We start from the raw sequence: 24,820 nt of genomic DNA, 5'->3' as shown, positions 1-24,820 counted from the left end.
AATATTGACTTCACTTACTGAGAGGAGGAACAAGCTTGGGGACTAATATAATTAGTTTAGAATTTATTTTAAATTGGATACTTACGTCATCGCGGAGTTTATTCAACCAGGAACAAAGAGCCGTTTCTTTCTTAGCTATTTTTGTCATGTGTTTTAAGACTGCCCCGTGATTTAACTAGCATGCATCACCAAGAATAAACGCGTATATAGAAAATAAACACGGTCTTTTGTTCTAATACAAATATATAGGGTGACTGAGTCCACAGTTATGCAACACCTAGAAATCATGACTAAGAAACTAGAACATTGGCATAGAATTCAAAGATTTATGATCAGGGGTCAATAAAACTGGTAATCATCAGATTCAGAGAAGTGAAAGTCATTTAGAGTTCTCCCTTTTCATTTGTTTGAATGTATTTCAGAGATTCCACAACCGACTCTTAAGCAAAAGAATGTCCTAAAGGAGAAAGAGGAAGGTAACAAGAAATAAGCAGTAACACTAGTTTTGTAAATAATAATTTGGAAAAATGTCAAAAAGTCTACTATTTCACTGGTAGAATGGACTAGTGATCAACAACTGATTTATAAAACAAACAATGCAGGGTGCCTTGGTGACTCAGTGGGTTGAGTGACCCACTTCGGCTCAGGTCATGATGTCGCAGCCTGTAAATTCCAGTTCCCGCATCAGGCTCTGTGCTGACAGCTCAGAGCCTGGAGCTTGCTTCAGCTTCTGTGTCTCCCTCTCTCTCTGCCCCTCCCCCACTCACGCTCTGTCTCTGTCTCTCTCTTTTCTTTTCTTTTTTTTTTTTTAATGTTTTTATTTTATTTTTGCGACAGAGAGAGACAGAGCATGAGCAGGGGAGGGACAGAGAGAGAGAGGGAGACACAGAATCGGAAGCAGGCTCCAGGCTCTGAGGTGTCAGCACAGAGCCGGATGCAGGGCTTGAACCCACAGACTGTGAGATCATGACCTGAGCTGAAGTCGGATGCTTAACCAACTGAGCCACCCAGGTGCCCCTGTCTCTGTCTCTCTCAAAACCAAATAAACATTAAAAATTTTTTTAAAAAATAAAATAAAATAAAATAAAATAAAATAAAATAAAATAAAAACAATGCAATTCAGGTCAATCGTTATAATTATAAAGTAAATATTCATTTGAAAAGAATCTGACCAGAGGCCACTTTTTCCAGAGCTGTTTTCAATTATTTTATTTTTAGTAAAATTTTTAAAATCCCTTTTCAGTAATATAAGTAATATACCAACATAAGGCCATACTTGCTTTTCCAACAATGAATTGTAGTCATCGGCTTCTGTTTTTCCCTCACTGACTGTGAGCTTCTGAGCACAGAGAACATGCCTCAGTCGACCTTGTAGCTGGATGCCAAGCACTGTGCCTGGGTGTATCTAAGCGAAGGAAGAAAGGGAAATTAGCATGCATCAAAAATATTAAGCAACGTCTGCCTTCCTGGGCAAAGAAACTTCATGTTTAGCAATTTAGCAGTTAATATCTCTTAAAATATTGGAACTTTTTCTTTATAAATAGAGTATGACCAGGTTTCAGACAGCCTTGAAAATAAAGAAAATTATTGCCTCCACAATCCCACCATGCAAATATAGGAAGGGTTAGCATTTTGATTTAGAAAAAAAAATAAAACTAGCAGTTAGAATTAATCTATAATGCACTTAAAAGCATGTACTTTTTTGAAATATCCGGGTGTTTTCCTTAATTGACTGTGTTGTGGATAGCCCCATACAATGGTGCGCCTGGGTGGCTTAGTTGGTTAAGCGTCCAACTCTTGATATTGGCCCAGGTTATGATCTCATGGTCATGATCTCATGGTCTTGAGATCGAGCCCTGCATTGGGCTCCGTGCTGAGTGTGGAGCCCTGCTTGGGATTCTCTCTCTCCCTCTGTCCCCGTCCCTCCCCAACTCATGCATGCACATTCTCTCTCAAAATAAAATTTAAAAGAATTTTGAAAAATTAATTAATTAAGAAATAAAATGCAAATCATGAATGTGAAAGGAAGATCCACTCAGATCCTTCTGAGTGGGAAAGAGTTGATGCTCCCAGCATTTTTGGAGTCTAGGATGGAGCTTCTTTATTTGCACAGTTTATGCCAACACAGATCGAGGAAAAGAAGTGTTGTCCCTCCTAAATAACTAAGTCAACTAACCCGGAACATGAAACATCTCAAATAGAGTTTTTGAGAGCTTCTTGCCTGGGATTTGACAGAGCTATGTTCTTACACATGGTAACTGGGTGAACTGTGGTGAACTTGGCAATGGGACATTATTCAGCCTTTAGAAAGAAGGAAATCTTGTCACCTACAACAACATGGATGAACCTTGAGGACATCACGTTAAGTGAAATGAGGCAGTCACGATAGACAAATACTGTGTGATTCCACTTGGGTGGGGTATCCAAAGCAGTCACATTCATAGAAAGAGAAAATCCAAAGGTGGCTGGTTGCCAGGGACTGTGGAGATCAGCAAAGTAGAGTCCTGCTTTAATGGATATAGAGTTTCAGATGTGCTACATGAAATGCTTGTGCGATCCGTTGCACAACAGTGTTGTGAATATACTGAACACTACTGAACTGCACACTTACAAGTGGTTAAGATGGTAATAAAAAAGACAGAGAGAAAACTGGAATCAGAAAACTAAGACAGTGGCTTGGAGTCTTCTAATTAAATTTGATTATTATTTAGAGGTAAGGGACATTGTTAAATGAATTCAAAGCCCCATTCTCCTAGGATATTACATTATTCTTTGTGAAAAAGGTTTACAACCTTTTTTTTGCCCCCCTGAAATTCATGAACTGTGACTCTGAGACTAGGAGACAGAGACTCAGGAGGCCTGATCCTTAGTCCAAGCTCAGTGGTTAGCCTGGCTGTGATTCAGGCAGTTGCTTGACCTCCCGGAGCCTCAACTTGGCCTAAGGCCCTGCTATCTTCCCACTTCTCAGGTCTGTTCCTGCAGGGATAGGGGCACACCGGTTCACAGAGCTGTGCCATCAAATGGGGTACTTGTCAGTATTTACATTTTATTCAATGTCATTTAAAGCCTATTTTTTATAACTAAATTACTAACACAATTTACTAATTATTTTATATTACTAAAGCATGGATACATGTATACTAATTTCTAGAGTAAACTGAGCATTTACTTAGCACTTTGCTTATTCAATCTCCTCTGCTGGATTTGGGTCAGAGAGGCTAAGGAACTTTCCCCAAATAACAGCTCCCAGGTTTCAGACTTGAACTCAACCTTTCTGCCTACAAAGGCCCTGCTCTGAAACCACTAAGCTACACACCGGAGCAGGGTAGAAAACTTGCACAAAACATAAGAATTCCCAGAAAATTTGCAGAAAATTTTAAGAAGTCCTCACAGAAAGAGGTCTTTTATAAATTCGCCTCTCATTCCATCCGTCCTGCTGAAACCACCAATGTGGCTCTTCTCGACCTATAACCTCCCAAACTCCAATTCTAGCCTCACTCCTCAACAACACAGAGATTTGCAGGCACTGACTTAGCGCAGAACTGAATTCGGTTACTAAAGTGAATGTGTTACAAGTTTTAATCCAGTCTCAGAATTCTTAGTACACGATCAGAGAAAACTTTGCGCCTCAATAGAAACAAATTATTCGTATGTGCCTGAAAGTGCTAAATGCAAGTGCCTTGAAGAGAAATTATCCAGAATATGCAGACTGTTGCAAGTCATACAAAGAAGACGCATACTGTTTTGTGGTTTGCCAAATGTGATCCTTTTTTAAGGTAGCCGCTCATAGATTTGAGCATAAACACACAGCAGTTTGTTGAAATACGTGTATTTATAAGTACATATTCAGTGGGTTGATTTCAGGCCTGCTTGAAGCACTCCATTCCAAGAAGATAAGAAAAACCACAGTGTTCCTGGAAATAGAAAATGTGAATAAAATGATATCAGCTCATAGAAAGATTAGTTTACTTAAAAAAATTTTTTTTTAATGTTAATATATTTTTGAGACAGAGAGAGACAGAGCATGAACGGGGGAGGGGCGGAGAGAGAGGGAGACACAGAATCGGAAGCAGGCTCCAGGCTCCGAGCCGTCAGCCCAGAGCCCGACGCGGGGCTCGAACTCACGGACCGCGAGATCATGACCTGAGCTGAAGTCGGACGCTTAACCAACTGAGCCACCCAGGCACACCAAGATTAGTTTACTTTTAAATTTTTTTTTAATGTTTATATATTTTTTGAGAGAGAGACAGCGTGAGTGGGGGAGGGGTAGAGAGGGAATCCCAAGCAGGCTCCACACCATCAGCACAGAGCCCAATGCGGGCTTGAACTCACAAACCACGAGATCATGACCTGAGCTGAAATCAAGAGTCAGTCCCTTAACCCACTGAGTGACCCAGGCGCCCCAAAAGATCGGTTTAAATTAATCTATGGCCCGAACTGTTAAAGAGCTGTTAATATTAAAAGAACATTATTTCTGTCCTGATATTCATAGTATTTTTCACTGTCTAAAATACTTGGCTTTCATGGGTTTGCTTCTAAATAAATCATAGTTTAAAATACATTATAAACCTGTAATGGCCTATTAACATACATTAATAGAAACCAAAAGGCAAAACCTCATTCCCGACTAAATACAATTTTTGTCTACTCTGCTACCTGCAGCCCATGGGGCTAAAACAGACTAGAGAAAACCAAACATCCATGCTGAGCACTCTCGGTTCAAATAGAGGCTCGCAGCCCAAAGTGAGCCTCCATTCCGTGCGGTAATTACAGCCTCCGTCATCTCCCAGATGATGATTTCGTATCTTCTCCTCGATGCTCAAACCTCTCATAGTACCTGCCTCGGGTTCACGCGCAGCTGGTGACCTAGACTTTGCTGCCTATTTCACTGAGAAAATAGCAGTCAGGAAAACTTCCCAAGCTTGCGCCCCCACACCTACCCGTACTCCGGCATCATGCTCCAGTACTCAGCCTGATATCTAATGTGTGCTCCTATCCAAGGCCAACCCGTCCACTTAGGCACTAGATCCCAACCCTTTCACCAACATCGCTCCAGTATTCCTCCTGCATCACCTAGTTTTCCCCATTTACTGACTTATTTCTATAAGGATAGACACATACTATTACTGTTCACATCTTAAAAAGAAAATTAAAAATCTCTTAACCACCCTTCCCCCTTCTTGGGGAAGAAAAATTTTACTCTACCCGTTAAGATTCTCCTGGGTGGTATAAGAATGTTAAATGAACATGAGACAGATTAACGGGGTCTGGGGGAATTAGTTCCTACGTACAGAGATGTCATAGATATGGGACCTAAGAAGTGACTGAGACAGGCAGCTTTATACTTCCTAGACAAAGAAACATAAATTTACGAAGAATGGACAGGACAAAGAAAACTTCTGTTTGGGAATTGTCAGTTAGTAAGGAATCTAAACAGAATTGGGCCAAGGTAGTAAATTAGCAAAAGAAACAAGGTTTGTTTGTGTAGGCTTCTTCAGCCTTGAGTTCCCTGTCTCTCATGATAAGGATGTCTCTCTTCCTCCTGGTGTAGGGAGCGTACCTTTCACATGGGAGATTTACGACCTGCTTTGTAGAGCCGGAGGAGGGTCAGACTGTTTTTGTTACACTAGCTGTCTCTTAAATAATCTTAATTTAAAAAAGCATCATGCCATTGTGGCGTATTTGGGGGCAACCTGCCCTGGGCTCCCACACTCTCCCGCTGACTTCTCATTCTTTGCTTCCCTTTATTTATAGTAAAACTCCTCCAGGGTGGTACTGTCTCCGATTCTTCTCTTATTCCTTCTTACCCACTCCAATCAACCTTTGTCGATACTACTCAGTCAAGTCACCAACGTCCTACACTGTCCATATGCTATAGCCAACTGTCAACTGTCCCGCTTGACTTATTGGCTGTCTCTGACACTGACACTCTCTCTTGAGTCCTCCCTTGAAACACATTTTCCCCTTGGCTTCCAGAACCTCATACTCTCCTAGTTTTCTTCCCGTTTCACTGACTCTTCCTTCTCTGTGTCCTGTGTGAGTTCCTCCTCAGCTTCCTGACCGTCTACACCTAAAGTGCCGCAGGGTTCAATTCTCAGACCTCTTTTCTTCTCTATCTTCACCTTCGACACTGGTGACAGCATCCAGGCCAAACTGATATATCTCCGGCCTGGCCCTCTCCCCTCAACTCCAGACCAGTTTATTCACATCCCCGTTCAACATCTCAATTTAGATGTGTATAAGGAATGCCGAACAAGCCCCAAATCGAACACTGGACCTCCACCCCCAAACCTGTTTCTCCTAAATTTTCTCCATCTCAGTAAACAGCAACTCATCTTTCCTGTTGCTCAGGCCAAAAACCACAGGGCTAGACTTGCCTTCTGTTCCTTTTTCTCACACCCCATCTTCTCTCCACAGCAAATCCTAGCATCTCCACCTTTAAAATAGATCTGGAGTCTGACCACTTCTCACTGCTCAGCTGATGTCACTCTGGTTCAAGCCTCACCTCCTGGATTATTTGATGACCTCTGAATTGGTCTCTCTGCTTCCACTCCTGCTCCACACAGTCCATAATAAGGTGGTGGACATTTTTTGCTCAAACCCTTCGTGACAGCTCCCAGAGTAAACACCCAAGTCCTTTCCATGGCCCGCCATCTACCTCCCTTTCTTCTCTGACTCCATCGCTTGTGTCTGACTCACTTGTTCACTCTAAGCTAGTGACACTCACCTCTTTATTGTTCTCTCTGCTTGGAGCTGCCTTCCCCCAGATTTCGACATGGGGTTTCCATCACCTCCCTCCAGACTTTGCTCAAATCTCATCTTCTCTGGGAGGCCTTCTCCAGACCACTGCTGGTCCCTTCTGCCCTTTCCAGGTGCTCAGCTGGGTCTCTGTAACAAAAGGCAGATTGACAAGAGAAGAGCACACAAATTAGCCTTCATAAACAAATGACGCCCCCAAACAAGGTTAAGCCGGAGTGTTTTTTACTCTGGGTTCGATGAAGATCGGTAGGACAAAGGGTACCAGCTAAGGGTGGTGAACTGGGGGAACTTACCCACAGCTGTTTGTTTGGATTCCTTGCTGAGTCCTGGTGTCTTCAGAGATAAGGATGTTACTTTCTTCCAGGTAAGGGGAGGGCACCTCTCCCAAGCGGGCTTTATGACCTGCTTCCGGGGCGGGGGGGGGTGGGGGGGGGTCATAGAGTCCTTCCAGCACCTGCCATTTCACAAATTCCTTCAGCTTACACTATTCCGTATGAGGGAGTGCCATTCTGAGGTGATGTATCTGGAACCCTGTCACTACCCTGTTTAAAATTCCAACCCACAGCCCCTGAATCTTCCCCATCCAACAATCACGTTCCTGTTCTACCTAACATATTATTTTACTTATGTTTTTTAGTTGTCTGCCTCCCCCCATCCCAAATGTCAACTCTATAGGGGCAAGGCTTTTATTATTTTTTTTAATGCATTATTCACAGCTGTATCTCTAGCACCGAGAACGGGGTCTACCGCAGTATTCCTCCTGCATCATCTAGTTTTCCCCATTTACTGACTTCTTTCTATAAGCATACAAACATACTATCACTGTTCCCATCTTAAAAGAAAATTAAAGGGGCGCCTGGGTGGCTCAGTCAGTTAAGCGGCCGACTTCGGCTCGGGTCATGATCTCGCAGTCTGTGCGTTCGAGCCCCGCGTCGGGCTCTGTGCTGACAGCTCAGAGCCTGGAGCCTGTTTCGGATTCTGTGTCTCCCTCTCTCTGACCCTCCCCCGTTCATACTCTGTCTCTCTCTGTCTCAAAAATAAATAAACGTTAAAAAAAAAATTAAAAAAAAAAAAAAGAAAATTAAAAATCTCTTAACCACCTTTCCCCCTTGCTGGGGAAGAAAAATTTACAAAATTTACAAAGTCTACAAAATTAACCATGGGCCACGGTTAATGATGTGGACATATTTTATTATACACTACTATATCCTTGGTGCTCTGGGTGTATTTTCTCATTTAACCATCACATCTATATAGTGGTTATTAACATTTTTTTAGTGTGTTAATGTTTTTTTTTTAATGTTTTATTTTGGGTAGAGAGAGAAAGACATTTCATGTGTTAATGTTTTTTTTTAATGTTTTATTTTGGGGAGAGAGAGAGAGACAGCATGAGTGGGGGAGGGGCAGAAAGAGAGAGGCAGGCACAGAATCCGAAGCAGGCTCTGGGCTCTGAGCTGTCAGCACAGAGCCTGACGTGGGGCTTGAACTCACAAACCGCGAGATCATGACCTGTGCCGAAGTCAGCCCTCAACCGACTGAGCCACGCTGGTGCCCCTATGTAGCAGTTATTACTGTCGCTATTTTGTAGATGAGAAGATCAAGCCACAAGGAGTTCAGTGACTACAGATGTCATGCAGCCATAAATGACAGAATCAGTTTTCCAACTCAAGTCTGTGTGGGCCTCAGAGTCACTTCATTCGCAGTATCGTAGCTCTGGTTTCCATTTACACTGTCAACAGACATGCAGCCGCAGTATTCCAAATCCGTATCAAGGTTTAAGTGGTCCCCAGGCAGGGCACGAGGGCCCAAGTCAATTATAGTGCGACACCACAGGGAGGGCTTCGCCTAACTCCTTTAGAAGCTGTTGTGAGTCACAAGTTTTCTGTACTATTTCAAACATCTGGATATTTGGAACAATCTGGGTGATCGGTTTACCAAAGCCTTTCTGCAGTTTAGCATCTGCTCTGAGTGGGTTTCGTATTCCTTCCAGACGTCTGCCTTAAGTAAAAAGGGAAGTTGACTCTTCAAGAAAGAAGGAAGGAAGAGAGAATAAAATACTTCCGAGAGATATAGGTTATCTGTATAGAATATTTCTGGTAGAATAGATAAGCCAGTGACCATATTGCTTCTGGAAGGAAGAATGAGGGATTAGGAAACCAGAAAGGGAGAGGGACTTCTTGCTTATACCACATGTACCTTTTCAAGTCCTGTGCCATTAAATACCATCCGAAAATAGGCCAGATAATAACAGCAGGGCGCCTTTTCTGGCCTCCCGCTGAGAGGGCAGCGAAGAGGACACACTGTCATCATCGTGCCCCCAGGCTCTGAGCACCCCGTCAAGGTGACAGTCATTCAAGCTCTCTCCGGGTCTCGGCTTCACCATCTGCAAGGTGACCATCATAATTAAAGTTTTCCTTGCTTTACTAGCGGGGTCTGTTGTGAGATTCTAAGTGTAAAACCTTATACATGTGTAAGTGACCACGGCTGTTTAGGAAAAGTGTGGCGGAGAAGAACGCAAGCCAGCTCACTGAGCTACGGAACACGGAGTGGGGCCAGAACAGCAACCGTAACTGTCTCCATAGATAAGTTCTTGGAAGTGGGAAAATCTGTAGAAAAGCTGTTGTGTGGTCTCAAACAGTGTTATGTTAAATTCAAAGAGTAAAACGAGATTATCATTTGCACGGTTCCGGCTCTAGTCCCTGGTCTTGGAATTAGGCCAGTTTTGGTCATCCTCCCTCGAGACCTCACAAGAGCTTTTCACCCTCACGGTGCACAGACTAGCTGGACTTCAGAGAACCGGAGCGATTGAAAACTCATTTATAGAAATAAACAACGGCAAACTTTCAGTTATAGGACATACTAGCCTGAATTGTAAATATCTAGATGCAGCCTTGCCTTGAGACACAATAATGATTATAGTAAAAGTCATGGAAAAAATGCAAGATAACTTGCTTTATGGCTACTGATAAGAGAATAAAAACAATGTGTAATGGATGCAGTTTTTGAGCCACGCTTTGGGTCATCAGTGAAGTGAAGGAAAATGGCATTTCTCAAGAAAAGGCTGCTAGGTTGTTTTATAGGCCAATTTACCTAAATAGCACGGTATTGATTTTTAATTGTTTTAAGTTTACTTATTTGAGAAAGAGAGCACATGAGAGCGAGCAGGGGAGGGGCAGAAAGAAAGGGAGAGAGAGAGAGAGAGAGAGAGAAGCCCCAGCAGGCTCTGCACTGACCGTGCAGACATGGAACTCAAACTCATGAACTGTGAGAGCATGACCTGAGCCAAAATCAAGAGTCGGACGCCTAACTGACTGAGCCACCTAGGCGCCTCTAACTAGCATAGTATTTAAAAAACTAACACAAACTAAGTGCACAGGGCACATATTTCTGGACTGTTTTGGAGCCCATTACTCTTGTTCATTAGTTATTTTATGCCATGGAGAAACGCTCTATCCTAAAGTGCTTAATACGCCGATAAAAGGTTCCCGGTTTGAGGAAAAACTTTTTTAGAGCTTCGTGTCCTTCTTCTTCTTCTTTTCCAATTCGTTTCCTCCTTCTCTTTCATCTTGGTACCTGTAGGGAAGGGAATATTCCTCGGCCTTCAGATCACAGACAACAAAGCACTACGTGTATCTAACCAATCTAAAGACCGCTCTCCAGGTCCCTGCCGGTTTCCCGCGGAACAGCAGAGGATAAATCGGCAGGTCCTCGTGGGTCGGCCACGGTCTGAGCTTACTGGAGGCCTGTAGTTCTCCATAGTTCTGGGATGGGCTCTTCCACGCACAGGGCGGTGGGAGGGTGAAAGGAGAGGATTTGGAGGCGCTATGTAAACTAATGCAGCACAAGAATGTGCATCACAAATCCATTTGAAGTGGGAACCGTCTGCTTCTTATCATCCCCTCCTGTTCTCTTTTCTCACTTCCCCTTCTTCTCCCCTCTTTCTGTCCTTCCCCACTTTGCCTTTTCAGCGGGGCGCAAGCTACAAGGCAGGAAGAACCGAGGGTCTGAGTTGTGAAAACAAAACAAAGTTTAAGAGTCAGTAAATACAAGCTACACCCAGATTACTGAGAAAAGTGAAATAAAAACCAGCTCAGAGCCAAATTCCGGGAAGATGCTGTATGTTGGACTGACTTCGCGTTTTCACATTTGTTGCCTTGAAGCTTTGGTCATTAGTCTTCCGGTTCCTAATACAAAAAAGTAAATGCTGACTCGTGTCATTGGCCTCAGATACCACCGGAAATGGCATCTTCTCCCCAGCCGTTGGCTCATAAGCATAGAAGCACCCAGGGGTGAACTTGACTGCCTTCCAGCCCAGGCTCTAGGCTCTCCAGCCTGGCCTTCTGATCTACAGCCGAGAAAGGAGCCCGTCTAGGGAAGAGATCTCGGATCAACTGAGAGGTACGTTTTCAAATCACCAGTTACTGTAATGAGTAAGTACTTTCCAGTTTTCCCATTTTATTTTAAGCATTAATTAGGATCCTCATTTCTTGGGCACTTACTGTAGAGAGGAATCACCGTCCTAACCCCCTTCACCCTACCCCCACTTAACTGGACAGCCCTGAAGAGACAACTGTTATTTTGTAATAAGAAAGATTTATGATCGATACACTACCCTATCTCTAAAAACGTACAGTAAAAAGAGACAGCCAGTTGTGAACAGGAGAAAGGATGTGAAGCATCGGCTGTCTGTGCAATCTTGTATGTTGTGGTTGACCACAAAGGCTTGGCATCAGTTTTGACTCCCGGCTCTGCTTTTTATAAAACAGACGACCTTGGGCAGACGACTTCATCTTCCAAACTTAATTTTTGAATGTGTAAAATGGAGAAAAATAAAATACCAATGTCACAGATAACCAGGTAAAACACTTAGTATACTGGTGGAGTGGACACCAAATGTTACTGAATAACAAGTGAAATTAGCATTTCTCAGTAATAAATTAAGTCCTTCATTTGACTGGAAAGCTCTCTTAACGAGCAACATCCCAACCCTTGAACATGCAGACGTGGCTCGAGAATAACAACAACGAACATGTGCAAAGTTTACAGAGCATTGCATCTGATTTCCACAGTTAACCCTGGTGAGTGCAGAGCCGTTGACATGATTTTGTCACTGAGGGATAGAGAAGCCGAAAGCCTGGCTGAACCTGGCAGCAGGAAGGGAAGCTCACGGGTCCAAACTCGGAGCTGAAGGGAGGAAAACAGGACTTGAAAAAAGCCAGTGTCAGAGTGAGTTCGCCCGTTCCATTCTCCAGGCGAGCTTCTCTCCTCTTGGACCTTGTCTCTCTTCTGGTTCCAAGCCCTGCAGCTTAAAACTGGCAAAGTCCTTGGTCCCACTGCTGCCAACACACGGAGCGGTGGGAACGCAGGTCTTCCAGATCCGTCTATAGCATAGTGTAGCTAGGGAGCAAGGCGGACAAGAGACTGACTCTTAGAATCCCATTTAATTCAACACCTTTTTTTCCCATAGAAACACCATTGCACTTAGTAATCAGACACCACATTGTTAATCATAACAGCAATAATAAAAGAATATCCAACTTAAAAGCTCTTTCTAGGGCCCCAGGGTGGCTCAGTCGGTTAACCATCTAATTCTTGCTTTCAGCGCAGGTCATGATCTCATGGTTTGTAAGATTGAGCGCCGCATTGGGAGCCTGCTTGGGATTCTCTCTCTCTCTCTCTCTCTCTCTCTCTCTCTCTCTCTCTCTCTCTGCCCCTTCTTCACTTGGTCTCTATCTCTCTCTCAAAGGACAAAAAAAAATTAAAAGCTCTTTCCTGTGATCTCCTTAGAGGAGCACTGGAGGCCACTTCTCCCATCTGAATGCTGAAAACACAGGAGATGAAGTGAGCTCAGAGGTGGGAAACCCCAGCCTGCTGACTCAGCCTAACGTTCACATCACTGCTGAAAATGGCTCTTGTCGCCATTCCTGGAGACAGAACTTTCAGAATCCAAGCTGTTCATCTGTTGAAAGCAACTTAGTCGTTACTGGCTCCCCATCACCCTTCCTTTCCAACCATGGGAAATTTTTACTCAAATACTAGTTAGAATCTGGAGTAGTCAGCATAAGTATAAAGAATTTCTAAGTACAAACAGAGCTTAGCACAGCACTGACTTTTCCACCGACCCGTTAGGAGGAGGAATTAACTATCAGCGAATGAAAGCTGAACTGAGTTAACTTCATCCCTGCTGTTTCCTCATGGAGAAATTTAAAGCTGTGTACAAAACATTGCTTTGATTTTTCAACAGAGAATAATAAGGAAAACGGTATGCAAATATTATTTTTCTAGATAAGACTATTTTTTCCTCTTAATTTCAACAAATATTTATAGCTGGGGTTAAAAGCTCAGGTTTTGGAGCCATAATTCCTCTTAAAGAAACAAAACAATATCTTTGGCTTATCTAATCAATCAGAAGATTCATTGGCAATGACAGACTAGTTACGCCTTTTCCTAGTTGCACCATCTTAGGTGATTTACATAACCTCTCCAAGCCTCAGTTTCCTTATTCATAGAGTGAAGATAATAATAGTCCTTACCTCATGAGTGGGCCCGGCAGGCAGTAACTGCTCAATGAATGCTAACCATTATGCAGAGGGGTAGAACGGTGGGGTGAGACCCACCCTCCAGGACTAGGATATACAGGGGTAGTTAATTATAGTACAAAATAGAACCAAGGACTAAGTCAGGGCATCTATCAGAAGGAGGAGGGACTTTCCTGTCTGGGGAAAAAAGGGAGGCTTTCAGACAGAACTTCATTTGAAACTGGATCTTAAGGCAGAAACAGAATTTCAGTAGAAGGGGTGCCTGGGGGGCTCAGTGGTTTAAGATTCTGACTTCGGCTCAGGTCATGACCTCAAGGTTCCTGGGTTCGAGCCCCACAGAGGGCTCTGTGCTGACAGTTCAGAGCCTGGAGCCTGCTTTGTATCCTATGTCTCCCTCACTCTCTCTCTCTCTCTGCCCCTCCCCCTCTTGTGCTCTGTCTCTCTTTCGCTCAAAAATAAATAATAATAAACATTAAAAAATTAAAAAAAAAAAAAAGAATTTCAATAGAGGAGGGGGTTAGGGAGCACTGATGCTGAGCCACAGAGCAAACACGAAGAGGTGAGAAAAAGCTCAGAGTATACACAGGCTCTAAAATTCATCCACAGGCATTGGGGAGCGGCACAGAAGGAAGGATCCTATCTTGGGTTAAAAAACAAAGTTTATAAATACAACATGTTGGGCTTATGCTAGCATATCAAATGAAAGTGAAGATACAAAATTCAAAAGCCTAGATGATCACATTTTATGTGAGAACACGGAAACTAAAAACCATGCCATTTTAGAAGTCTTCAAAAGTAAAAAGACACACTTTCTTTACTTCTTATGTTTATTCATTTTTGAGGAGAGAGAGAGGGAGGGAGGGAGGGAGGGGCAGAGAGAGAGGGGGGACAGAGGATCTGAAGGGCAGACAGCAGTGAGCCAGATGTGGGGCTCGAACTCATGAACCATGAGATCATGGCCTGAGCTGAAGTTGGACGCTCAACCGACTGAGCCACCCAGGCGCCCCAAAGACACACTTTCTTAAGAATTAAGAATAATTTACGGACAGTACAAGAGGTAATCATAAAATCTAAAACAGAGGTGAACTCGATCGCTGTGCTCAGCTTCCCAAAATATATTGCAACACCCTTCTCCCTAAAGCATATCCTCAAGAATCCCATCTTATTTTTTAATGCCAGGAAATAGTTGAACAGTTCTCTATCCAGGCTCTCATTCAAGGATTTTGAGGTTTCAGGAAGAGTGGAGACAGCCATATTCAGAAGCAGAGGTGATTTCCACCTGGTTATCCCCAATCAATGTGGCAAGCCTCAATGATACATCAGCTCTCTGAAAATGCACAGCAAGAATATGCTGCCTCATTCCCACAAAGGATCTGATATTTACCTTTAGGAAGATTGTCCAAAGGTCACAAGAGAATTATCTTAGGAATTCAGCCATGGTTTGATGGTAGGATAAATTGGCGTCTAGAGAATTTGAAAGTGATAAGAGGCCCACACAGAAGGTTACTCGTTGCCCCCTCCCCTTCCCCCCCCCCCCCCCCCCCCCCCGGGAACTTCATTCCACTCACCTGAATGCGTCTGGACCTCAGGAGACAAGTTTGGGCTGGCTTAATTTATTGAGCACTTAAAAACGCGCTGGACCTCACGCTAGTGACTTCGTTCATTTAACCCTCACTTCTAAAGAGATTCGTGGTATTATTCTCTTTTCGCTGATGAGGGTTCTGGAGTGCAAAAAAATGACTTAAACGGCCCTGGGTCTCAGAGGCTCGTAAGCGGTGGAACCGGATATAAACCCGGGGAGCTGATTCCGAGCCCCCCTCTGAGCCACTGGGCTTTGCCGCAATTCAGGAGGCATCTGCATACAAATGGTGATTGATAAGGAGACTTGGATAATTTGTTTCCATCCGAAGTGGGACTTTTTCTGGTGGGGGGAAGGGTGCCGCTGTGAATAGTTGCGCTGGAAAAACAGGGGGCAAACCTGAACAGTTCGGGGCAAACAGAAATGAGAGAGTGGAGGGATTTATTTACCCAGGGAAAGAGTGTTGAAGAAAAGAAGAAAGGAGCCCATTAGTAGGTCTTGAGAAAGACCAACAGTAGAGGAGTTGCCCGAGAAAGAGAAACTCACACCGGATCCTGGGGGAGGTGGAGTGTCAGCCTGGGGCATTTTCCTCAGGGAGTCACCTGGGGCGCCCCCAAGACCCCAGGAGCTGGGAATGCTTTGGGTGATAAGGCCCACGAGGTGGCCTTTAACAGGAGCGGCCGGGAAATCACTGGTGATTTACTGACCAACATTTCTTGGGTTTGGTGGAGTTGGAAGCCAAATGAAAGTAACAGGAGTGAGTGGGAGGTGAGGCCCCAGCCACAGCCCGTGCAAATAACCCCTTTCCAAAGTGGCCTTGGAGGGGAAGCAAAAGATAGGACTGTCCTGGAGGTGGAGTCAAAGAAGTTTCCTTTCTTTTTGAAAGCAAGAAACCAGAATGCGTTTAGTGCTTAAGGGAAGGAACCAGCCACAGGAGAGGGAAGAAAAAGTAGAATGCGTAATTACCCCCTCTCCAGGGGACAGCGTGGAGCAAAGTTCCTGAGCCGCCAGAGCTGAGGAATTACCTTTACACCTGAGCAGGTACAGCTGTGCCTTTGCGGGAGGAAGGGGGCACCGTGGGCTGGAGGGCTTGATGCAGGGGGACGGGAGCGAGGTGCCGTCTGCGGGCTCGGGTTTTCTCTGCCGTCCCAGCGGGGAGGGGTTGTTGTGGTTGAGAGGTGCCTAGTGCGCGCCAGGCGCTGTACTAGGCCCTTGACAGACAGTGACGTGATCTCTTTTCGTCTTCACGGCGATCGGTGATCGGTAGGCGATCTACCTCACTTTACCTCCAGAGGAGACGGTGGCTCAGAACGGTAGGCAGTCAGCCGAAGCGCACACGGCTGCTTGGGGCCAGAGTCCACGCCTGACTTGAGTGTCTCCAGGGAAGGGAAAGCCGGCTGCCTGTCTTTCCGTTATCTTTCGGTCTCAGGGTAATAAGAGGTAGGAAGTTAGCGAATACAGTTTAAATACTGATTGGAGACCGGAATGTGGAAGTTTGTCATAGACTGTACATGATTGAAATAGTATGTTTGTTTATAGGGATTGCTTTGATATTTTTACCCTAGGAGATTCTTTCGTAAAACAGTTGTTTCTTTTTCTTTTCTTTTTCTTTATGGGGCTATTGAATAAAAGCTCCATAGTTTGTTTCGTTTTTATAGAAGTCACCTGCATATCAGGTATTATGAAGCCACCCTTCATTTGTAAAGGATGCTACCTGCATTTCTTTCTAAAATCCATAAGAAAATTTTATATTAGACTGTTCCCACAGGGAAAATACGCTGCCTGGCGGGTTTTTACACTTGGCCATTTTTACACTCTAAAAGTGTGTGAAATTCTTCTGTGGATACTTTATTGCAAAAGAATTCCAAATTTAAGATTGTGGCCCCAGGGGGATGGTGCTGATACACCTTGATTATGTCCGCGGTGAGTCCTGCCTCCACCAGGAAAACCTGCAGCCCACTTCGTTGCCTTCCTTCCTTCTTCCTTCCTTCCTTTCACCATTCACCTTTATTTATTTTTGAGAGACAGAGTGTGAGCGGGGGAGAGGCAAAGAGAGAGGGAGACACAGAATCAGCCCCCAGGCTCCAAGCTGTCAGCACAGAGCCCAACGCGGGGCCCAAACTCACGGACCCCGAGATCATGACCTGAGCTGAAGTCGGACACTTAACCAACTGAGCCACCCAGCGCTCCACGTGGAGCCCACTTTGAAGATCACTATTCTAGGTTTCAGTTTTCCATTTCCATCACTTGTGTTTGAGATTTTAGATGTGGTGCCTAAGGATTCATTCCCTGAATAGCCAAGTAAGAAATATGGGCCATATAGGGATGGGGTAGAGGAACCTTGACAGTAGTTGGGAGATGTGAGTCACTTTGCAGAATGACAACTGTCACAGCCCCCAGATAGACACAGGTGATCTCCAATTTGTACTGAATTAATTAATGGGCTGCAGAGCTGAGGCCTATTTTAGAGGGGAAGTTACCTGGAGTGGGGGATTAGAATCCCAACTTTCTAGGGGCTCATATTTGCAAAGAATTTGCGTTCTTTACCATAGTAAATTATTTACCGTAATATTTCATAGTATTTTATGTATTTTTTTAAAAATTTGCTCTCAGGGGCGCCTGGGTGTCTCAGTCGCCTTCGGCTCAGGTCATGATCTCACGGTTTGTGGGTTCGAGCCCCCTCATCAGGCTCTGTGCTGACAGTTTAGAGCCTGGAGCCTGCTTCGAATTCTGTGTCTCCCTCTCTCTCTCTCTGCTCCTCCCCTGCTCATGGTCTCTCTCTCCTTCAAAAATAAATAAATAAATACATAAATAAATAAATAAATAAATAAATAAAATTTGCTCTCAGAACCACTTTTAAACATAGTAGGCCAGCATTATTTTCCCCTTTTTTGTGTTATATGGAAAAGAGTGTGTGTTAACAGACTTGCCCCAGATCAAAAGAGCAGTCTCTTGAGAATCAGCAATCCTCAGGCCGTTCATTAAGCTTTCCCAAAGAGAAGTTTGAATTGTTTGTTTTTCTTCTTAGAAAACTTACTGTGACACGCAATTTAATTTTTGACAAGTTTAAATCCTGCTTAGAAAATTCAGCAAATGCCAAGACACAGCGGTAAATTCGTGAAAAATAATCATCTTATTTGTACTATCTGTTCCGTTTAAATAGATGTAAGGGGATCTTGGAAAGTTCCACACATTGATTTGATTACGAAAAATGCAGGTAGAAGAAAATGAACTATTTATATTCCCAACATAATGTTGCATTAAGATGGTTAGTCTTATACAAGAAATTTTTTAACTAGTTGCAAGTACTTCCTATAACTAATCAAAACAACATCCTAATTGTTAGTGTTTACCTCTGATTTAAGGCTTCTCTGCAGGGCCTCTAGAGCAACTGACCTATATCTGTGTCTGTCTTCCTGTAACTAAAGATCAATAAGAAAAGAAATTAACCTAATTTCTACAACACGTTGATGAATGAAAAACAAATGTTATGTGTTTGGCTCGTGATAGTTACACAAGCAATAGTCAGTGATTTATAAGTGATGGTGCTTATGAAGGTATTAAAAAATTAATTACCCCCAAACAGAAATCTAAGCAAAATACTTGAAAGTAATTTATTGTAGTAGTAGCCATTATTAATGCATATTTCTGTAAGAGTGTTAGTCAACGTCCAAATAGAAAGCATGGAACTAGGGGCGCCTGCGTGGCTCAGTCAGTTAAGTGTCCGACTTCGGCTCAGGTCATGATCTCACGGTTTGTGAGCTGGAGCCCCGCGTCAGGCTCTGTGCTGACAGCTCGGAGCCTGGAGCCTGCTTCAGATTCTGTGTCCCCTCTCTCTGACCCTCCCCCGCTCATTCTCTCTCTCACTCTCTCCCTCTCTGTCTCAAAAATAAATAAACATTCAAAAAATTTTAAAAAAGAAAGCATGGCACTAACTTATGATTTGAGGAATCATCATCAAACTCTTTAAAAAAAAAAAGTTTTAATTTGACGTTGGAATCACACCTTGCAATGATCACCCAAATACCTCCTCTCCCCCTCCTGACTCTTCCATCTGGCTTTGGCGCTTCATTTACATATATCCACTGTAGCCTCTGGCACCTTCTACAATACTTGCCTTTCTGAGTCCGTTTCCTTTCCGCTCCTCTTGAGAGAAGAGACCGCCTTTTTATACCTAGTCCTTCCATCTAGCACAATAGCTGGTTCTCAGTGACCTTTACTGAATGAATGAATGAATGAGTGAATGAATCTACCTATAAAACAGCTACCAAAACTAATAAGGGAGTTGAGCACATTTGAAGCACATTTTTAGCCTAGGCCAAAAAGCCCCAAAATCTGTTTTCAGCTCTCTTTTTTGTTTCATTTTTTTTATAAATAAAAACTTTGAAATTGGAACGTACCAGCCTTTTTTTTTTTTTTTTTTTAGAACAGAGAAGATTTAATCTCAATTTTTTCTTCCTTCACTACCTCCACCCCCCAGAAGTCACTTTTGTTTTTGTTAGGTTTTGTTTTTAATGCTTGGTATCTTAGTTTAAATGATTCTTTCCCAGGGCGAGAATCCGAAGGGTGTCTGATTTGCTACTCCTGTTACAGGGGTGGTGCTCTTGATCAAGAATTTCATGAATTTCCTTTCAGTTTAGCTTCTGACTGGAGTGCTCTTTCCCAGTCATTTTCTCCACCCTTCTTTTCCACAGTCTGATCTGCTCACAGGCTCCATTTGCAGAAGGATGATGAGAAATTCCCAGGGAGACGTTTTGCCCAGTGTTGACGCTGAACCCTTGTAGCTGCATTTGGGTGGGTTAAGTTCACTGGTGGGGACAGAGGGCAGCCAGAATTCCTCAAACACTGTGAGAGGCCTGGGAATCTGCAGAATTTTGTTTTGGTTGTTCTGAAATCCAGGTCACTTAAATTTTTGCGTGTCTCTTGGTTGAGGTCAAGGGATGGGATGAAATATGTATACTCTCACTCACAGCCCCCCAGCCCCTGAGTACGCATAAACCACCTTTCTCCTGGCTCGCAGAGGAAATAGTTGCCTGCCTTTGCATAAAGACCTAGCAAGGCACTCTTCTCTCCTGTCTTCAATATCTCCAGGACATGGGCCAAGATCTTGTATTCGCACCAGTCCGCAGGGCATTCTGTTGTAAAGGATGCAGGGCATTCTGTTGCAAAGGATGTCTCCTACCGAGAGACCAGAGACTGACTTTGGCGTTCATGGCTTTAAATTTTAGCTCCATCAGATCACATAGGAATATCCTTCCCTGTAAAACGGAACTAATAAAAATTATCTCATCAATGGGATTACATTTGTAAAGCTACTGGCATCCAGTAGCCACTCAACAAACACAGATTTTTGCTTTTCTTCAAAATCTTTCACTTAGGTCATATTTGCTCTTCACAGAACCCTGCTGGGCAAACGGCACACGTTCTGTAAGCACCCCCACCCTTTTCATAGATGATTAACCTGGTGTTTTGAAACTTGCTCAGTAATAATAATAACCACGAACTCTTATCCATGCTTGCTACTTGTCGGGCATTGTTCTAACCATTTTACATTTAGTCCTCACAAGTCTATGAAGTGAGCGCTAAAAGTCCCATTTCACAGATGAGGACCATTAAGGCAGTGAAAGGCTATGTCATTGCCCAAGGACAAACAGCTGGCGAATAGAATAGTTGAGATTCAAACCCAAGTAGTGTTGCTCGGAAAGAAGTGCTCTTCACCAGTATACTTCAGTGCCCCTCTTTCCCACGGTTTTTAACTAGTAGATTGGATTCCCATCTGTGAGTCCCAAGTCTAGAGCACACTTCAGACTCAAAGGAGGAATGCATTAGGTCCAGTAAACAAAATACCCTCCTGGAGACAGCACCAGGTTATCCGATCTGCCAGCCGGGACTAGGCACACAGTAGGACCAGAGAGCCAGCCCAGGGAAGGTGCACACAGCCGAGCAGCATAAGAAGCTGAGACGCCCCGGGAGGAGATTTCCCTCTTCACTTTGCCCTTTAGAGACTGGGGTCTAGGGCAAAGGAGGACTATTTGTTCACAGAGACCCTGAAGGTCCACAGCACCTGTTCACTCAATGGTACTTAGCGCTCTTTGTATTGTACTTAGCCGTGAATATTTCTGAAGGGCTCCTGAAGGGCTCCTGAAGGGCGTGACCAGGTTTTACTCATTCACTACCCTCCATGTGGAGCCCATAGTAGGTACTTAACAAGTGTGAGCTGGATGAATAAATGGTTGCAAACCAAGGAACATCCCTGAGCCCCAAAGGGATTTGGGGTTTGCTTTATGTTTTATTTTGTTGCACCGCAATGAACTACATCTCATTTTTAAGCTTTTTTTTCTGATAGCGAAAACATTTAAATGAAGATTCTTTGGGGACAAATAAGCCAATATTTTCAACTCTTCTCTTAGGGCAACTCTTTTATATTCTACCCATTTTCATGTTTTTATGTTTGTACATTACCCATTTAAAACCACAAATAGTATGACTTTTAGAAACTGAATGTGTGATTTAATAATAGCCATCCACCCCCACCTATTAAAATGCTCCCTAATGCATAAAAGCCTACAAATATCAAGCCACAATGGATTTTATTGACTTCTGTGTAAGTGTATGAAGTGGATGCCATGTTCCTCTCCGAGATTTGTTGGTAATATTGGACTGTGTTTCTCCCTTGTAATCATTAATGGGCATGGTTGTAAATGGCAACTTTAAAATAAACGTAAACTGGGCGCCTGGGTGGCTCAGTCGGTTAAGCGTCCGACTTCGGCTCAGGTCACGATCTCGCGGTCCGCGGGTTCGAGCCCCGCGTCGGGCTCTGGGCTGATGGCTCGGAGCCTGGAGCCTGCTTCCGATTCTGTGTTTCCCTCTCTCTCTGCCCCTCCCCCGTTCATGCTCTGTCTCTCTCTGTCTGAAAAATAAATAAACGTTAAAAAAAAAAAAATAAACGTAAACTGAAGTTTTGAAGATGAGTTTCACAACTCTTAACATTTTATTCAATGTGCTGAGGAGGAAAAACTTTTCTTCTACCCTCTTAGGTTCAGTATCTGGGGCCCTGTGAATTAAACAGAGACAGGTTAAAAGGAGAAAAAGCACACCATTTTTGTTAATATTTATGTGCGCAAGAGTTCACCAAAAAGAAATGAAACTCAAAGAAGCAGATTCGGGGGCTTACATATTATTTTAACAAAGGCAAAGGGGCTTGGGCTTCATGGGATGATGAATTGTGGGGAAGAACTCAGAAATATATAGGGGGACTAATGGAAAATCGGGGCTATTTTAGTAAAGTCTCTTTATGCAAACTCATCTTGGTGTTGACAACTCCCTGTCTTCTTCCTTGACTCTTCTCTCCCTGGTGGGGGAAGGATCACCTGCGCCAAAGGGAAATGTGTACACTGCTTTTAAGCAAATAAGGGAAGTTCTGAGAACACTTCCTATGTCTGTTGATTCTTAGTTGCTTTCAGCTCAAAATAATCCTTACACCAAAATGGCATCTTTGGGGATGGTGTATTCTGATCTGCTTCCTATGGAAAGTAAAGAATATTACAGCTGAAACGTGTGAATTATTTCCAATGTTACTGCCTTTTTCACAAGTCCTCTTCGCAAAACAAAAACGAAAAACAAAAAAACCACACACACACACACACACACACAAACAAAAATCCAGCAGCTTCCTTGTTAAGGATATCTGTTTTCATATGTTTTCTGACCTGGCACCTGTACTTTTCTGTTGTTTGTGGCATTTCCGTGAGTTCTTTTTAAATTATTAAAAGTAAGGTACAATTATATAAAGTCTATTTACAAAAAAAGGGGAGAAGGCAAGTCATCCATAGCCCGACCTTTTCTATTATGAACTACGCTTTTGCATATTTTCTTTCAGTGTTACCTACGTGCTATAGTTGGAGTGACGCAGGGCATGGAACATATCACCACAGGCTCGGTGCTGTTGCTCGCTCATTGTGCTCATTGCTGAGCAGCTGCAGGGTTGACCTCAGCACTCTTCAGTCCTCAGACACCTGAGCTGCCTGCCCAGGGGCAGTCTGACTTCTAGCCAGGGGAGGAGGGCCTGTGGGGTTGGCCGCTTCTGGCCCGGTAGAACTTGGGCCTCCAAGAGCCGCTGCAGAGGCTCACAGGTTAAGGTGAAGCCTGGCCGATGGGCTTATGGCTCCGGGCTCCCTTCTTGCTCTCTTCCCACTTCCCTCCATCCCCTTGCCTGAGTCTTGCCACACAAGGGCCAGCCCAGGGTGGGTCCCTCCCAGCCACTCTCTCCTTCTGTCCTAGCAACCTGAAGACCTCCCGCGTGGAGAGGAAAGACCTAGGCGGTGCACCATGGCCCTCACGGCCCACCTGCTGGCCGCCGACGTGCAGCAGCTGCTCCACAACAAGTTCGTGGTCATCCTGGGAGACTCTGTCCAAAGGGCCGTGTACAAGGACCTGGTGCTCCTGCTGCAGAAGGACCTCCTGCTCACTCCCACCCAGCTCAAGGCCAAGGGGGAGGAGAGCTTTGAACGGGACAAGCTGGTGGACGGAGGCCAGCGGGGCCCCATGCACAACGGCACCCAGTACCGGGAGGTCCGCCAGTTCTGCTCCGACCACCACCTGGTGCGCTTCTACTTCCTGACGCGCGTGTACTCCAGCTACCTCGAGGCCATCCTGCAAGAGCTGCAGTCCAGCCAGCACGGGCCCCCGGACGTGATCATCATGAACTCCTGCCTCTGGGACCTCTCCAGGTACGGTCCGGACTCCTGGAAGAGCTACCTGCAGAACCTGGAGAGCCTGTTCGAGCGCCTGGGCCAGGTTCTGCCCGAGTCGTGCCTCCTGGTGTGGAACACAGCCATGCCCGTGGGCAAGAAGATCACCGCGGGCTTCCTCCCAACGGAGCACCAGCCTGAGGATTCCTCCCTGAGAGACAGAGTCATCGCGGCCAACTTCCACAGCTCTGTGGAAGCGAAGAAACACGGCTTCGATGTGCTGGACTTGCACTTCCACTTCCGCCACGCGGGGCGCCACCTGCAGCGGGACGGAGTGCACTGGGATGAGCTCGCGCACCGCCACCTCTCCCAGCTGCTGCTGGCCCACGTGGCCGACGCCTGGGGCGTGGATCTGCCCCGGCCGTACCCGGTGGGCCCCTGGATCCGGGATGGCCCTGCGAGGACCGGACCCGGCCGGGGAGTTGAGCGGCAGCCCCAGGCCAGCCCAGATCAACCGTCCATGCCTCCTGCCGGGTACCGCCCCCTGCTCCCACTTCCCCATCTACCCCCGCCCCCGCCTCCCCTCCTGCCCTTGCCCCCACATCCTCGCCCTTTTCCCTTTCACCCTGTGATGACCAGATTCCTGTTCTGTCCCCGAGATCACTTATTTGCCTCAGACCATCCTTTCCAGGCCGATCAGTTCTCCTCAAACCATTTCCATTCAGATGTCCCCTCACCTACCCAGACAGGATTTTCCTTTGAAGATGATCCCCAGCCACCCAGGCCCCCTTTCCCCAGAGAGCCCCTGCAGCGAGCCCCTGTGGTTCATAGGGGGTTTCCCCGGAATGTACGTCGTGGCCCCTATGTGCCCTGGGGTCGGCAGCCCAGATCTTCCAAGAGAGGGGCCCCATCCCACCCACAGCCAAGGCCTCAATAAACTGACTTGGGGGCCTTACTCCTCATGGTGGACATGGACTGGGCAGATCATCTGACTCTCCTGAAACAGCCTGACCTTGTTAACAGAAGCCTTTGGTCCCTGCTTGGACTTCTTTTTGGTCATTGCTGTTACTAATAATGGCCTAGAAGAGCCCTTCAACCATTTTTGTTGGCTGTGGCCTTTTCCTCCAATCGCTGGCGGTGACCAAGCGTTATTCCTGCCTCTCCACTCCTTGTCCTCTTTGTCTTTTTGTAAACCTAAAATTGAAATAAAGAAGTAGTTTCACAAAAGTAGTTGTAGATTTTGCGTGTGTCTG

General features: G+C 44.9%; 1 protein-coding gene and 1 long non-coding RNA gene across 5 annotated transcripts; one reads left to right on the top strand and one right to left on the bottom strand.

Annotated features, from left to right (window-relative positions):
- Window positions 1–1,239: 1,239 nt before the first annotated feature.
- LOC131519712 (uncharacterized) lies at window positions 1,240–15,000 on the bottom strand. Of its 2 annotated transcripts, none has more exons than XR_009265748.1 (3): window positions 14,867–15,000; window positions 6,728–12,156; window positions 1,240–1,405 (listed from the first exon to the last, which is right to left on the bottom strand). It is a non-coding gene; the product is annotated as an uncharacterized LOC131519712 (long non-coding RNA). The 2 variants fall into 2 exon arrangements; XR_009265749.1 differs by lacking the exon at window positions 1,240–1,405 and adding an exon at window positions 3,137–3,914.
- PCED1B (PC-esterase domain containing 1B) lies at window positions 11,018–24,797 on the top strand. 3 transcript variants are annotated; one of them, XM_058743027.1, is made up of 2 exons: window positions 11,018–11,157; window positions 23,158–24,797. In XM_058743027.1, exon 2 carries the CDS (start codon window positions 23,206–23,208, stop codon window positions 24,502–24,504), a length of 1,299 nt encoding a protein of 432 aa, XP_058599010.1. In that variant the 5' UTR covers window positions 11,018–11,157; window positions 23,158–23,205; the 3' UTR covers window positions 24,505–24,797. The 3 variants fall into 3 exon arrangements, with proteins under 3 accessions (XP_058599010.1, XP_058599009.1, XP_058599008.1); XM_058743026.1 differs by having other exon boundaries at window positions 11,069–11,189; XM_058743025.1 differs by lacking the exon at window positions 11,018–11,157 and adding an exon at window positions 15,694–15,918.
- The last annotated feature ends 23 nt before the right edge of the window (window positions 24,798–24,820 follow it).

The sequence above is a fragment of the Neofelis nebulosa genome, chromosome 8 (assembly GCF_028018385.1).
Source record: "Neofelis nebulosa isolate mNeoNeb1 chromosome 8, mNeoNeb1.pri, whole genome shotgun sequence".
Lineage (NCBI taxonomy): Eukaryota > Metazoa > Chordata > Mammalia > Carnivora > Felidae > Neofelis > Neofelis nebulosa.
The sequence above is the reverse complement of the archived record's forward strand: the minus strand, read 5'-3'. Positions and strand labels throughout refer to the sequence as shown.

Excerpts from the sequence above, each read along its gene's own strand:
- PCED1B (XM_058743027.1), top strand. The coding sequence starts at position 23,206 with ATGGCCCTCACGGCCCACCTGCTGGCCGCCGACGTGCAGCAGCTGCTC.